The 17269-nt window shown below is 39.4% G+C and overlaps 1 protein-coding gene across 1 annotated transcript in view; it reads left to right on the top strand.

Moving 5' to 3' along the window:
• The window catches only part of Cfap52 (cilia and flagella associated protein 52), a 54794-nt gene that overhangs the window by 4765 nt on the left and 32760 nt on the right, over positions 1-17269 (top strand). The window contains exons 2-6 of the mRNA XM_010614974.2: positions 1394-1593; positions 1978-2114; positions 6602-6730; positions 9467-9566; positions 10433-10549. Coding sequence (XP_010613276.1) covers positions 1394-1593; positions 1978-2114; positions 6602-6730; positions 9467-9566; positions 10433-10549 — 683 coding nt within the window. The remainder of the gene's footprint in view (positions 1-1393; positions 1594-1977; positions 2115-6601; positions 6731-9466; positions 9567-10432; positions 10550-17269) is intronic.

The following is a 17269-nucleotide window of genomic DNA, read 5'->3' as shown; positions in this document are numbered from 1 at the left end:
AAAAAAAAAAAAAAAAAAATTCAAATGGCCAACAGGTGTATAGAAAGGTACACAGTATTCACTAGTGAATTGTCAGGGCAGAGCAAATCAAAATCACAATAAGATATCATCTCATCAATGTTAGAATGGCTATTATAAAAAAAGGATAACAAGTGTTGGTAAGGATATGTGGAAAAGAGAACCTTTATACATTGTTGGTGGGAATGTGTTTTGGCCATGTTTTCATTGCTATAACCAAATTACCTGAGAAAAGCAACTAAATGGTGAAAAGGTTTGTTTTAGTTCTTGGTTGCAGCATTTTCAATCCATGATCAGCTGGCTGGCTTCAAGGTAGAAACATTGTAGTCGAAAGGTAGGGCAGCGGAAAGCTGCTCAACTCTTGGAGGAAAGAGCTGACCCATAAGAGGAAGTAGCCAAAGGAGAAGGGGCCAGGGAGCAGATGTGAACCCACCCAGACACCCCCAGAAGTGTGCTTCACTCATCTCCTGGGCATCTCTTATGCCAATCACTTTGACATTTAGATTAACCATCAGAAAATTTAAATTGGGGCACCCTTTATGGAAAACGGTGTGGTGGTTCCTCGAAAAGTATAAAACTAGAACTACTCTGTAGTACACCAATCTCATTTGTGGGTAATCCCAGCCTTGGGGAGGCTGAAGCAGGAGGATCACTGAGAGTTGGGGGCTAGCGAGACTGTATCCAAACACCAAAAACAAACCAAACAAAAAAACATGGATGAACCTGGAGAATCACGCTAAGTGAAATAAGCCAAACACTTGCCTGAGGTACGGGATTCACATTCCCCCTATGCCCACACTTTCACCTAAACAAGCTGCCATGCTCCATGTGCCCCTGCTGTGAAGGATTACGGGAACTGGGCCTAGGGCCTTGCTGTCCCTGCATCAGCACCTTTGGGAGTTGGCTGGGAAAGTAGAGTCTCAGGGCCATCTCAGACCTGAAATCAGAATTCGCATGTTAACAGAATCCCTTAGGGATTTTATGCATATTAAAGTTGAAGAAACAATGTACCACACCAACCCTCTTGCCTATGGGATGAAATGAGTTATCACGCCCTACGTATTTTAATAGAACCTAGGCTTATTTCAAAGGGGATTTCTGTTTTTGTATTCTTGTAAAATATTACCAGACACTTGTGCACCTGATTATGATTTTTTTGTTGTTGTTCATGTTTTTTTTTGTTGTTGTTGCTGTTGTTGTTATTGTTTCTGTTTGTTGTTTGTTATGGGACACAGGTTCCCGATGTACATTGTCCCAGCTGGCCACATTGGTTTCAGTCTTGAGATCCTCCTGCCTCTGCCTCTAGAGTGTTGATATTATAGGTATGTGCCACCATACCCACCCTGCCTGTACTTTTTTCATCTCTCTCTTTTAGGACATGTTCCCAATGGTCTTAAATGTCATCCTGACCAGGAGCATATGATTTATCCCCTGGGTTGTACAATACTCATTCAGGCGATAAACACTCAAGAGCAGAATTTCCTACATGGTCATAGTAACAACGTCTCCTGTTTGACCATCTCTAAGAATGGAGATTACATTGCCTCTGGACAAGTCACATTCATGGGGTTCAAGGTGAGTAGAGGGAAGACAATGTATTGTGAATGTATGCAGAAATGCCTTCCTAGAGGAACTGCCCTTTCCAAGCCCTTGGCCCTCTGTCACCATGTGCTCTGCTCTTCCCTCTTCCTTTTGACCTCTTGCAATTTATTTTCTCTCCCTTGGGCTGACAGTGAAGGAATCCGATGTTTTTACACCAGCTGTTGCAGCCTGTGACTGATGACATTCAAGGACAAAAGCCCCACTTAAAACGATTTCCATGTGGTTGTCTGCCATGTTTATAAAATGTAGTCTCACTTCCAGAAAAGTGACATGGCTGATTATTTCTCCACAAGAGGGACAGCCATCCCTCCGATTCATAAGCCTGGCTAGGACCTGACAGCATATTCTCACCCGCAGGCAGACATTATTTTGTGGGATTATAAGAAAAGGGAGCTGATTGCTCGACTGTCACTTCACAAGGGCAAAATTGAAGCTCTGGCCTTTTCACCAAACGATTTGTACTTGGTATCACTTGGAGGCCCAGATGATGGAAGGTAAGGAATTAATTCTACTGATTTGTTTGCCACCAGGTCTATTTCTAGATGTGTTAAGTATGCTGTCCCCTCTAATGTGCTCTGTTGGCCCAGCCATGTTTGAGCGCTCAAAGTGTGAAAAGTCCATGAATAAAAGCAATGCACAGTAAGGGTTCTCAACTCAGGGTGTCCACTGAAATCAGCTGCTGAGCTCTGGCAAACTACAGATACAGTGCCTGGCTCTACCTTCAGAGGATTCTAGGAGTTATAAAGCTTCTCAGGTGACTTGAATGTGTACCTAAATTCAAGAACCATTGCTGTCAAAGAAAGACCATGGTCATAACTAGGATGATGATTGTAGCTAAAGACAACAGCTAAGTACGTACTGTGTGACAAGTACGTGCTGAGCACTTTCATGGCATTACCTCATGTAAGCTTCACAACCACTCTTTGAGGGGAAGCTACTGGTGCCCAGTGACAGTTGAGAAACCAAAGTCACCGGCTTGGGAATGACAGAACTGGGAGACAAACCCTGGTGGGGTGACTCTAGAGGTGGGGCTGAACTTGCCTCACAGAGACAGGAGCTCTGCCCCTTGAAGAACTCAGTGAACTTTGGCAGACAGAGAACACATACAGATGAAACTGGGGGAATGTATATTTTAAACATTATACTGTATTAGGGAAAACAATAATGCGGGACATATTCTTATGTAAGTATTGAAGAGACACAGCCTGCAGGAGAGAAATAATAACACCCAAGGTTCGTATGGGATTTAATACTTCAATATACTTTTACATATTCAGTGTTTTCTTATTTGAGCTTCATGGGTCTGTTACAAAGTTTGCATGCTGACAATTCTCTTAATCTATAGAAAGTCAACAAAGTTTTCATTTTTCCTCCATTAGTAGTCATTTGCAGGTGATCATACCATCCCTGGACAATATGACTGATTTTGTTGGTGGTGGTATTGTTTGTTTGTACCAGGGATCAAACCCAGAGATATTCCACCACTGAGCCCTTTTTATTTTTACTTTGGAACACAGTCTCACCAATTTGCCAAGAGTGGCTTCAAATTTGTGATCCTTTTGCCTTGGCCTCCTGAGTACCTGGGATTACAGCTGTGTGCCCCTGAGTTTAGCTCCCATTTAACTGTCTTTAATGAAAAATATATCCAGAACATCTACCGATATTCTAATCTCAACTGAAAACAGTTGTTCTCAACCTGGGATGCATGTTGGAATCACTGGGGGAGATTGAACATATTCTGACACCTGGGTCCCAACCCTGGAGATTCTCCGAGTTTGGCCTAAGGCTACCCAATCTCTACACCCTGCCAGAGAGAGTAGGTCTGAGCAGAGAAAAATGGCCACTTCACTAAGGTTAACCTGGCAGAACTGTTATTTTCCCTGCAGTTTGAAACTCGATATTAGGCTTTGTCTACAATTTGCTTGTAGAAAATTGGGGAAATGTAGATGTAGAAGAGCCCACTTGAAAGAAGGATGAGAGAAAATGCAGAGTGCACATCGGCGATTAGTCACTATGGCAAGGAGGATGGGCTCTGCTGATTGGTTTCAGACGGTCAGGAGTCAACACTGTGGAAGGGTCCACTCTACCTGAACCACCTGGCTTTGGCACGGTCGGGGGGAGAAAGGGGAAAGATGTGAGCCGCAGCGAACTTTCTATGGTGTGTCTTTCTGTAACTGTTCTATTTTGTAACCTATCGATGCCACTGCTTTAGTATTAATGTTACACCGCCCATGTTGTAATATAGCTGACACCAAGCATACCTTCTCTGTATGTTTCATTCTTCTAGACTTATATCTCAGTCCTTGCAGTGAGCGTGTGCAATTCCATTGAACAGACTGCCAGAATTATTTGGCCAACTTTAATACCCTTTATTTATTTTTAAATTTTGAACTTACTTCTGAAAAAGTAAAGCTATACTTGGCCAAAGTTTATGAAGAAGTTGTGTTGTCCTACTCTGCAGAATGACCCAAGATTCAAAAGCATAAGACTCCTGGTGCGACTCGTCATGTCCTATCACCATGAAGAGCTTACTCTCCAAAGGCTTTTGGATTTTTGTTTGTTTTATAGCTTTATTGAGATATATTTCATGTACTATGAAATTTCCCATCTAAGGGGTACAGTTAGATAGTTTTTATATATTTGTGGAGTTGTCAACCATCACTACAACCAATTTTAGAATATTTTCAGCAGCCTAAAAATAAACCCCATATGTGACTGGCAGTCACTCCCTATCTATTCTTATTCCAGCACCACTCTCCTTTCTGCCTCTATAGATTTGCCATTTCTGGACCTTTCACATGAATGAAATCATACCATATACAGCCTTATGTGTCTAACTTTTCACTATGCATTATGTTTTCAAGATTTATCTACTTATGGTATGTCATTATTTTTTATTGTCAAATAATATTCAGATAGTATTGTGTGGTTATGCCAAATATACTTATCCGTGTATCAGTTGATGGATTTTTGGGTCATTTCCACTTTTTGTGATTGTGATAAGGTTTTTATAGTCCTATTCTTCTTCTTCTTCTTCTTTCCCTCTATTTTCTGGTTATCATTTTCAACTTTTATGTGAGGTATGTCTCAAATTTTCCTTGTTAGATGCTCTCTATTTCTATGATGAAAAAAGAAAAAAATATATAGCTTTTGCACCGCTTTCTCATTCTTGTGATCTTGGCTATACCTAGATTTTAAACTACCTATAATAATGATGTATTCTACATATAGAAAAATTGGAAAGTCTGGATGAGTATGTTTTAACATTAACAAGGTTTGTGACATTTGGATTCTTTTACTTTAAACATTTTGATGCAATCATTTGGGGATTTTTTTTTTGAGACAGGTCTTGATATATAATTCAGACTGACCTTGAACTCACTATATAGCCCAGGTTGGTCTCAAATTCATGGCAATCCTCCTGCCTCAGCTTTTCCAATTCTAGGATCACAGGTGTGTGTGTGCCACCATGCCTGGATTGATGCAATCATTTGACAATTACACCTTGTTCCCACCATTCTTTGTTTTGCTATCCAAACACTATTCTGTTTAGGACTAAGCTGTACGGTTGTACCTGGAAAGAAAGAAATGTTACCCTAAAATAATGCTTCTTAAAAGTGAGGGCCCCAACAGTTTGTAATAGCTAAATCTTGGAAACAGCCCAAATGCCCATCAATCGGCGAATGGATAAAGATTTTTTTATACAATGAAGCACTACTCTGCTGCAAATAAGGATGAGCTTCAGACCTTTATAGCTAAATGGATGGATCCTGAGACCATACTCTTAAGTGAAATGAATTGGACACACGTGTTTAAATACTGCATTATAAGGGCTGGGGATTTAGCGCAGTGGTGCTGCACCTGCCTCACAAGTGCAAGGTCCCGAGTTTGATCCCTGGTGCAATAAGTAAATAAATAAATAAATACCACATTGTTTCTCTCATGTGAGAAACCAAAAGGGTAAATAAGGACTAAAATGAATAATAGATATTGGGAAATGGGAAGAAAATGTTCAAATGGGAAGGGGAACAAGGGAGGAGGGAGGAAGAAAGGAAAGAAAGGGACAAGAAAAATGTGAAAATAAAAGGAAAAATGGAAATAAAACTTCTGTACATAAGGAAGGGAGGGGGCATGAGGGAGGGCGGGCAATGGGATAAAATTAAATTAAATAAAAAGTGCGTTCCCCAGACAGCAGCATCTGTTCACCTGAGATTTGTGAGAAAAGCAAATTCTCAGATCTCCTGAGTCAGACACTCAGTGTGTAAGACCCAGAAGCCTGTCTTAATAATTCTTTTATACTTATATTGTTATTGTTTTAATTGTGTAGCTGGTCATGGTGGCACACGCCTGTAATCCCAGCACTTGGGAGGCTGGGGGCAGCAGGATCACCACGAGTTTGAGGCCAACTTGAACTACACAGTAAGTTCAAGGCCATACTGAACTACATAGCCAGACCCTGTCTCAAAAAACAAATTGTACAATTTCTAGGGTACTGTGTGGTACTTGGACACATGCATGTGTTGTATAATCATATATAATGATAAAATCAACTGACCTGTCTTAATTGTTCCGATTCGATGTATGTTCAAGTTTGGGAACACCATCCAATTTCATTGCTGGAAAACTTCCCCAAGGAAAAAATTTACATGAAAGAAACCTTTAAGGCCTTGCATGTCTGAAAATGTCTTTATTTTTAACATCTGACTTGATTGATGGCTTCACTAGCTTCAGCCTCATAATGATTTTCCTTCAAAGCTTTTAACAAGTGTCAGCTATTCTATTATCCTGGATAATATCACCAGATATTCTAATATCCAGTGTGATTGAAGAGATGTGGAGTGGGTCAGTGCAATTTTTTTTTATTGTTGTTCCTTTGTTAATAACCTGTTTTGTTTTGTTTTATTCCTAGAGCCACTGAGATAGGTGTCTCTTATTTTGAGAGCGTGATTTTCCGTGATTTGTTCCCTTCTTGTTTTGACAGCGTGGTTGTATGGAACATAGCCAAGCGAGATGCTATCTGTGGCAGCCCTGCCGCCGGCCTCAGTGTCGGAAATGCCACCACTGTGGTCTTCTCGAGGTGCCGGGATGAGATGTTTGTCACTGCTGGAAAGTACGTCTCTGCGGTCAGAGTGTCAAAACCCACAAGTGAATGTATTTTCTTGCACAGAAAATGTGGTCCAGTCCATTTAGGAGAACATGAATATAGTCCCAGACAAACACCTTACATCCTAAATTTTGCAGTCATTTGAAACCCTTTTAGTTAGATGTCTTTTTAAATAGGATTCTTTAAAAGTGCTGATCCCCCCTGAAGAGATTTGTTGACCTGCTGAACTCATCTCCTATTGTTTTTTGTCACAAAAACATTTTCTTCCCATCTGTGCTCACAAAGTAATTTGCACAGTTGCACTGATTCACTTACCGTTGATATTTCTTACCACCTGCAGTTGATTTAGGTCTCATGCAGTGATATTTTGCAAATAAACTGAGCCTGAAAGTTTCAAATGTTTAGCCTATTAGCCATATGTCATAATTTCAGGTAAGATCAGCTTTAAACAGCTCATGGTGACCAAGGTGAACGTCTGAACAGAGGCCTTTGCTTCTTTCTAACAGAATAAATTAATTTATAGATGGAAAATCAGAGCCCTATTTGTAGTTGCAGGAAAGGCTAAACATGTATAAAAGCATCCTTTTTTCCATGTCATTCAGTTTTTCAAAGGAGAGAAATCAGAAAATGTCAAAGTAAATGTTGGAACTGTGCTTTTCAATCCATCTGTCATTTCCTATGTAAGAGAGGTATATGCTATTGGTTACTTTTCCAGGTCTACTAAGGAATTTGCGCTAATCTGTATCTATGTTATTCCCGGTTCCTACCTTGTGACACACTGCTTGCATATATTCTGTGGCTAATTAGGAGGAAGGACTCATGAAGAGGCCCTGAGACCTCCTGCCCGCATAAAAGCCAGCCTCTTTTGAACAAATCATACTAGGACAGGGCTCTGATGCTAACGCAGTTGACCATGTCCTACTTCGTCTCCTGGGGCCACCCATGCCCACGAAGCTCTTTTGCTTCTGTCAGATTTGCGGAGTGGCTTTAGGAAGACTGTGTTTTAAGAAGTTCTTTTGTTTCTCAGTGGCTGCTGAGCTGAAGGCATCAGTCTGTTCTAATGGCCACAGGAAACATTTCTCCAGAAGTTAAAACTGAAATTTTATACCAAAGACGATGTTTCAAGAATGATTTGCATTCTAACATCTACTTCAGTTTCAAGCAACATTGAGAATGCTGACTGAGAAAGATAATGTTCTTTGTTAAGTTTCTGTTGTGGCCCTTGAATTGCCTGGGTTCTCTAGGAAAGCCCAGGTTCATGGATTCTATTATACTATCCCTCTGAGAAAGTCTGCAGGTTCCATTTGGGTCATAGAAAAGCTCTTTTTATTTTTAATTTGGAAAATACATTTGAAATATTTATAGAGCCATGGATATTTGTATAATTCTGAGGACAAAAAAATACTGAACTTGATGTATTTTTTTTTTTTTTTTATGGTACCAGGGATCCAACTCAGGTCCTTGCATTTGTGAGGTAGGCGGCAGAACCACTGAGCTAAATCCCTGGCCTTATATATTTTTAAATTAATCTTTTCTACCTTTTAATATTAGTTGGAATCTGACTGTAATGACCTTGCTGTTGTTAAACAGTTACTAATTCAGACAATTACACTATACAATGACTAAAAAGCAACCATATATCAAGCCCTGTGTTAGATGCTATCTTAGCTTTACTTTTAGGTGCTTGGTCTCATTTGTCCTTCTTTAAAGATAAAACTTTCCATACTAAACTTAATATTTTCTACAAAATTCAGTACCTTGACATTTCTTCTAACTGCAGTGTATTGTCCCAAGCAGATGTCTCCCCACTTTCCCTTCCCCAGCCTAATGATCCAGCTACTGACCACTGTACTTCCTGTTCCTGTGAGTTCAACTTTATCAGATGTCACAAGAGTGACATCACAGTGTTTGCCCTCCTGTGCCTGGTATATTTCATGTGTCCTCCAGGTTCATTCACATTGCTACAAATGACAGGATTTCCTCTTCCTTAAGACTGACTAGCGGGCCAGGGATTTGACTCAATGGTTCCGCCCGCGTGCTTCACAAGTGCAAGGGCCTGAGTTCGATTCCCAATACCAGGGGGCAGGGGGGACTGACTAGTGTTCCTTTGCTCACATTGTCTTTTTGATGCATGCTTAGGTTGTGTATATTGCAATGACCACAGCTAATAATAATATATTTAAACCTATGTTATGTAGAATATATGAAACAGCATATTTTATATTTCTAAGAGAGTAGGCTTTAAGTATTCTCACCACAAAAAGTGAGGTATATGAAGTAATGCATATGTTTAATAAGTTGAGTTAGCCATTCTACAATGTACACATATGTTAGAACATCATGGACACCCTTTTTTACTTGTCAATTAGAAAGGAAAAAAGAGGGAAAGAAACTTAAAGAACTCCAATTTGCTCTGCATGTTTCCTTGCACATTGCATGTTAGCCTTTGGGGTAGTGAGTAGACTACATGCTTCAGAGGGAGAGGGCTGGGTGTAAAGTCCCACTTTGCCATGCACAAACTCTGCACTTCCTCATTTGGAGAGTGAGCTATCATATAACCCTACTGTTAGGTCCTCATGGGGACTGTGTGCAAGATCTTAAGTAGAGCACTAGTCTGTTTTCAAAAAAACTTTTAAAAGGTTTAGTTCTCTTCAACTTCTCCTGTAAGAGAACACAAAAAGCATAAAAGAGGTGAACTGGCTGTTAAATGGATATCTGTTTAACTGTGATTTTTCTTTATAGTGGGACAATTCGAGTATGGGAACTGGATCTCCCAAATAGAAAGATCTGGCCAACTGAGTGCCAAATGGGACAGATGAAAAGAATAGTCATGAGTATCGCAGTAAGTGTTACTTCCATGAGTATTTTTAGTAACTGTCAATACAAGTTCCTGATAATAGTACTCACCGGAGTGGGTGTGTATACCTTGGGCTGCTTGTAGGAAGGTCAAAGGTGGACATAGGGAATGTTGATGAGGGACTGTGCCTACAGGTGGGAGGGCATCTCAGCTCTCAAGGGCCCGCAGGAGTTGGGAAGGAGCTGCCCAGGCAGCACTGGGAGTCTCATAAAAAGCTAGGGCCTGAGCTGCCAGCAGACACCCCAAGCTGCTTCACCCGGAGGGAAGCAGGATAGCTGAGTGGCACTCACATCTTTATGCTGCCAATGTTATTTCTGCCACTGGAAATAGTTTCTGATGGTAAATTTCATTGTTGAAATGCAATATCTTCCATAAAGAAAAATATTAAAATATTCTTAATGTGAATGTATACATTCAGTTATAACTCTCTTCTCCACCGACTTATTCCTCTTCCTTGATGCATACTTATGGTATAAATAGAGACTTTGGAGGTGATGAGGCAAAGCATTGCAGATCCTCTTGGGAGAAGCACAACTTCATCCCAGGAACTCTTGACAGTAGCTCAGTAGTCAGCCCTGGCAGCTGTGTCTCAAGTAACATCAAGAGGACTGCACAGCTTAACTGTAGTCTAATATTCCTTCCAGGCCTATATATGGGCCTGATTCTGATTCTCTTGGAGCTGTTCTTATCCAGCCTGATTTGGCCACCCCACAACCTGTAAATAGAAGCAGCCAGGTGTATCTTTGTGGGTTTTCATGGGGCTTCAGAGAACACCCATCTACTCCCTCGTCAGGAGTTCATGAATCACGAAGAAAACATGGCTCTTCAGGTTTCTGTTCCTCTCTTGCCAGATGGCTGATGATGACAGTTTTTTCTACCTTGGCACCACAACTGGAGATATTCTAAAAATGAACCCCAGGACAAAGCTGCTGGCAGACACCGGGCCTGTGAAAGACAAGTACAGTTTGGTGAGTAGAGATCATCAGGGTCTGACCTGCTCTGCTATTTCCTACTTTCCCACTGGCAGCACAGTCTTTCCTTAAGAGTCTGTACATAGACAGGTGCAGTGGTGCATGCCGGTAATCCCAGAACCCGGGAAGCTGAGGCAGTAGGATCGCCTTGAGCTCAAGGCCAGCCTGTGCTACATAGTGAATTCAAGGTGAGCCAGGACTATATGGCAAGACATTGTCTTTAAAAAGAAAAAAGAGCCAAGACATATCATGTAAAGGGACAAGATCCCATGATAAATGTAACTATATTGTTTGCTTTAAATGTACCAATAAACTTAATGGAGGGGAGGGCTAGGGATATAGCTCAGTGGCACTACACCTGCCTGGCCAGCACAAGGTACTACGTTTGATTCCCGGTACCAAAAGAAAAAAAAAATTTTTAAATGATTAGTCAGTGATGTACCCAAGGCCATACCTACATTTGCAAAGCACACTCAGTTCTCTAAGTCCTTATCTCTCTCTTTTTCCATTATTCTTAGGTGTCTTTCATTAGGGAATGAATACCATACCCTTTTTTTCACCCCCTCAAAGCACAAAGTCTGTCATTTTGTGATTTGGAGTCACACTGGTTCTGGCCAAATTGCCATATGTAAGAAAAGTATATTTTTAAAATTTAAAAGCATATATTTATTCATCAATTTAGTGGTGCCTCAGTTCTTGAATTTTTGACCACAGTTCTGGTTGCAAATCAAGTTGTATGAGAACCGAGTCAAATTCAACAGTTAGGTTCAATGTTGAACTACTGGGGAAATTTTATTTGGCTCTTGTCTAATTCTGTTTGCAGTCACAATCATGGAAAGAATTGAGTCCATGAACTCAGGTACCACTGCATATATATGTAAACATTGGATGTATAAAATCTTTTTTTCTACTCTAGTAACTAGATCTTGAATTTTACCCTCAACTGATGTTATAAGTCATAAATGAGACCTAGAAATAGTCGATTGTTAATATATGCAGAATTCCTAACAATTATGGTTAAGAGTCTGGTATATAAGCCAAAATAAAAGGACAACCATAAAATGATATCTTTATAAGTGTGATAACTTCTGGCACCCCCAGAAAGTTTCAAGGGTTCTTTCTACTAAACTTTGTTTGTTAAAGTTCGTGCTAAGCTCTGCACCTGCCTATCTCATTTCTGATAACAGAACAGATGGTTCTGACGAGGCTTAGATACTTTTCCACTTAGCAGATCTTCTTAAGAAACTTTGAAATATTGCACCCTGTCCCTGGGAAAATGTCAGTTAATCATATAATCATGCAATAGTCAAACTTTTAAGGAAAAGAACTATAGTTCAGGTAGAGATGATTTGGACTAATTCCACAGGAGGTCAAAATATAGCCTAAATGAGTGTTTTTCTAATTATTTTGGGGAGAAGGATTTCAATGTATTAAACAGGTAAAAGCAAAGCAGATCAGGCTAAAGGAAGGTGAGGCTTAGACCCCTGCCACTTCCAGCTCCTGAGATACCTCCAAAGATGCTACCTGAAAACTACTCATCTGTATATTTTTTGCCTACCCAGAACTTATGATTTAAGTTCCTCTTCAGCTGTCTTAATGTCCCTCAAACTTTGGCATTCAAAATTAATTTCTAATCATTGAAGTTTGAGGGTAAGTTCCACAAATCAATGATTCCAAACACCTTTTATTGTTGTTGTTTGGTTTTTTAAGGTAGGGTCTGACTATGTAGTCCAACCTGGCCTCAAACTCACAGCAATCCTCCTGCCTCAGCCTTCTGAGTACTGGAATTATAGGCATGTGCCACCACGCAGGGCTTTTTTCAAAACACCTTTTGCAGGGGTTGGAAGAAAATAATGTTTGTGGGATAAAGGGATAGAAGCTGCTAATGAAGATGTTTGGTTTGTATATCAGAGGGTCTTGGGAAGTTGTCCCTTTTGAAACTCTTCTTAAATGTTTGGTTTATGGTTAGAAAGGTAAAGAATTGGAATGGTTCGAAATGGACCTAGCAGATGTACAGCACTCAACTAAAACAATGACAGTGATGATGATAGTAATAACAAAAACACTACATTTATAACATTTGTATAATAAAATTAGAGAACTCTCTGAAAAGAAATCAAAGAATCAAACAGAAAAATGTTCCATGTTCATGGGCTTGATATTGTCATGACATCAGTTCTTCCGACTTGTCCTGTGGACTCAATGTAATTGTCATAAAAAACACAACAAGGTACTTGACAAACTGATATATAGTGAGAGAGAAGTAAAGGATGCAGACTGGCCAGTATAATACTGAAGATTAAAGTTGGAAGCCTGACCATACCAACCTGCAAGATTTGCCATAAAGCTACAGTGGTCAACACAGTGTAAAGCCAGGCGGGGTGGTGCACACCTGTAATCCCAGCACTCAAAAGGCTGAGGCAGGAGGATTGTGCAAGTTTGAGGCCAGCCTGGGCTACACAGTGAATTCAAGGCCAGCCTGAACTACATAGAGAGACTCTGTCTTGAAAAACAAATAAGGGCTGGGAATGTAAGTCAGCGGTACAGTGCCTGCCTATCAGGCATAAGGTCCTGAGTTCAATCCCCAGTACTGAAAAAAGAAGGAGAAAAAGGAGGAGGAGAAGGAGGAGGAAGGAGAAGAAGAAGAGTAGGGGAAAGGGGAAGAGGAAGAGGAAGGGGAAGAAATAAAACAACACAAAAGAAAAGTGGGGTTTTGGTGAAAGACCAACGGAATAAAATGGAGAGTCCAGAAACAGACCTGCATAAATATACTCAACTGATCTTTGACAGCAGAAAAAATTAATACAATGGAGAAGAAATAGTCTTTCAAAACATGGTGCTGAAACAAATAAATATCCACATGCAAAACAGGGCCAGGGATTTAGCTCAGTGGTGCAGCCGCCTGCCTCTCAAGAGCAAGGTCCTGAGTTCAATCCCCAGTACCAAAAAAACAAAAAGCAAACAAACAAACAAAAACCACAAGGCAGTACCAAAAAACTATTAAAAATCCCCCCACAACAAAATAATCAGCCAGGCATGGTAGTTCATATACCTATAACCCCAGTACTCTGGGAGGCTGAGATATGAAAATGCCAGGTTCAAGCTCAGTCTGAACAATTTAGTGACTTGGATCCTGTCTCAAAATAATTTTTAAAAAAGAAAGAAAAAAATTATACACTTCACAAAAATAACTCAAAAAATCATAGACCTTTATGGAAAACATAAAATTCCCAGAAGACAATAGAGGAGAAAATCCATGTGACTAAGGTTTGATGATGACTTTATTATTAACAGTAGTATTATTCTTGTTTTGTTTTTTGAAACAGGTTTTGACCACGTAATTCAAGCTGGAACTCAATGTGTAGCCCAGATTGTGCTCAAACTTGCAGGGATCCTCCTGCCTCAGCCTCTTGAGTGCTGGGATTATAGGCATACACAGACTTTTTATTTTTACTTATGTTTTTATGATGACTTTTTATTTTTTTTCTTTTTATTGAGTTTATTAGTACATTCTAGGTATATAGTACAGTTACATTCAGTACTGGGATCTTGTACCTTTACATGACAGGTCTTGGTCATCATTTTTCCCCCTTGTCCCTGCCCTCCCTTCACCCCCTCCTCCCCACCCCATTTACAAATACTTTATTTCCATTTTTTCATTTTCTCATATTTTTTTTTCTTTTCCCTTATTCCCTTTCCCCTACTCTTCCCACTTTCCCTACACCTTTTTACCTAAGACATGATCCATGAAAGAATTCATAATACTTCCAAAATACTTATTGTATTCATAAAATAATACTTTCATCTCTGCAAAATGCAGTCAAGAGAGCAAAATGTCAAGCCATAAAATGGGAGAAAATATTTGTAAAAGACACCTCTGATAAAACATGTATTTCTGCTCCTGGCTTTATATTCATGATCTTTAATTTCTTGTCTCAACTGCCTCTTGGCCTTTTGGCTAAGATCAAGCGTAGTTTCTCATCTCAGACATAGTGAAATGTCTGTGAGTTAGAACAGGCAGTATTCAGTTTAAAGTAACTTGGCACTGAGTGTGGTGACGCATGCCTATAATCCTGGCAGTTGAGAGGCTGAAGTAGGAGGACTGCCATGAGTTAGAGGACAGCTTGGACTACAGTGTGAGTTGAAAGCCAGCCTGAACTACATGGTGAGACCCTGACTCAAAAAAATAAAATAAAATAAACAGAAAGAGGAAAGGAACTTGGGCATGGAGGTGCACACCTATAACCCCAGCTCTTGAGAGGCTGAGGCAAGAGGATTGGCAAAAGTTTGGGGCCAGCCTGAGCAACATAGTGAGTTCAAGTCTAACCTGAACTACATTATGAGACCCTGTCTCAAAAAAAAAAAAAAGTAACTTGGAAGGACACATTTGTTTTATAATACTCAAATTTCATTATGACATGAGCCTATATAGTCATTAGCTATATTGCTTTTTTATGTTTTATTTTAAAATTTTATTAGTACATATGTGTAGTATATAATTTTTACATTCTTTGTGTGGACTTGGTCCATGTACATAACATATCCTAATTCCTTTTTGCTTCTTCTATCCCTCCCCTCCTAATCATTACCCTCCTTCCATCTCTTGATCCCCTTCCCTTTGGGAAATATCTATTTCCTCATTTCCTATTATTTATCTTTTATTTTGCTCTTTATTTTTACTTTGGGTTTCTCCTACAAGAGAAACCATGTGACACTTACACTTATGTGTCTGCTTTATTTCACTTAAAATTATGGTCTCAAGGTGCATTCTACAAAGAACTCAAGTTTATCTTTCTTATGGCAAGGGTAATACTCCAAACAAATACAGCTATAAACTTCCTTTCTTGGGAATCCTTTCATTGTGTCCCGTAAGTTCTGATATGTTGTACTGGCATTATCATTTAGTTCTAGAAATAGTCTTATATACCTTCCTCGATTTCTTCTGTGGTCCGTGTTATTTATTTAAGTGTATTGTTTAGTTTCTACAATTTCTGTGTTTTCTTTTGTTGTTGATGTCTAACTTCATTGCACTGTAGTCTGATAATATGCATGGTATAATTTCAATTATTTTTCATTTGCCTAAAGCTGATTTATTGGCTAGGATGTTGTCTCTTTTGGAGAAAGTACCATGTACTGCTGAAAAGAATCTGTATTCTGCTCTTGGGTGAAATACTCTGTAGCGATCCAATAAGGCCATTTGTTTGAAGGTATAGTTCAATTCTGATATTTCTTTGTAGATTTTTTTTTGTCTAGTTGACCTGTCTATTTGTATTATTGGGGTGCTGAGTTCCCCCCACTATAATTGAGTTCCCCCATTATAATTATGTTTATGTTTGTCTGATTTTCTTATGTCCAGTAGTGCTTTTTTTATGAAGGTGAGTACACCATTGTCTGGTGCATGTATGTTGATAATTGTTAACCCTTCCTGTTGGATTGTGCCTTTAAACAAAATTGACCTTAACCAAAAAGGTCAAAATGTAGGTCCTTTTTGCCTCTTTGATCAGTTTTTGCTTGAAGTCCATTTTGTCTAAATATAAGATAAATATACCTGCTTTTTTTTTTAAGGTTCCTGTTGCATGGAATATTGTTTTTCATCCTTCGATTTTTAGTCTATGAAGTTCTTTTTGGGTTAAACGTGTTTCTTGTGTATAGCACACCATTGGATTTTGTGTCTTGATCCATTCTGCCAATCTGTGTCTTTGATTGCCACAGATATGGCAATCAAAACCATTCACATTGAGTTATTATTGATAGGTATTGACTTACACTTGTCATTGCCTTATCTTCCTTTTTTGGGTGGGGAGTGGGGGGTACCAGGGATCGAACTTGGGACCTTGCACTTGCGAGGGTAGGCAGTGGCACCATTGAGCTAAATCCCAGGGCCTGCCTTATTTTCCTGTTGCACTGTTTCTCTATCTTTGCCTTCTGCTTAACTGCTCCGCTTACCTGGTGTGTTCATTCAATTAGAATTTTTGTTATTGTTATCTTCAGTTTCTTTCTATGGTATCCTTGAGAATTTCTTGGAGTGCTGCTTTGGTGGTTATAAATTTTTTTAGGTGCTTTTTATCATGAAAGTATCTCATTTCTCCATCAATTTTGATGATAGTTTTTCAGGACATGTCAGCCTGGATTGAAATTGTTTTCTTTTAGGGCTGAAATAACTCACTCTGAGCTCTCCTGGCCATTAGTGCTTGTGTTGAGAAGTTTGTGATAATTCTAATGGATTTTCCTTTATAAGTGATTCATTGCTTTTCTCTAACTGCTTTTAAGATTCTGTTCTTGTGTTGGACTTCTGAAATTTTGTCCATGGTGTGTTGTGTACAGGTGTTTTTCTGATATGGCTATTTGGGATTATATATCCCTCATTTAACTGTATGTTAAATTCTTTTACCTTGCTTGGAAAGTTTTCAGCTATTATTTCAGTAAACAGGTTTTTATGCTATTTGTCCTATCTTCTGATTTTTCACTAATTCCAATTAATCTCGGATGAATAGTTTTTGTGTCATCTGGGCACTACTTGACCCATTTTTCATTTTCTCTTGTTTGTAACTATGGTATCTCATAAATTTGTCATTGACAACAGTCTTGTCTTCTAGTTCTGAGACTGTGTCCTCACCTTGGTCACTCCTGAGCCTATATTTTCCATAGAATTTTTAACCTTCTGAAACTATTTGGAGCCCTTTTGTGAACTCTCATTCTTTTTTATGCTGGTCTTGA

This window comes from Fukomys damarensis, unplaced genomic scaffold (assembly GCF_012274545.1).
Source record: "Fukomys damarensis isolate Sample0158 unplaced genomic scaffold, DMR_v1.0_HiC HiC_scaffold_13, whole genome shotgun sequence".
Classification (NCBI taxonomy): Eukaryota; Metazoa; Chordata; class Mammalia; order Rodentia; family Bathyergidae; genus Fukomys; species Fukomys damarensis.
The sequence above is the reverse complement of the archived record's forward strand: the minus strand, read 5'-3'. Positions and strand labels throughout refer to the sequence as shown.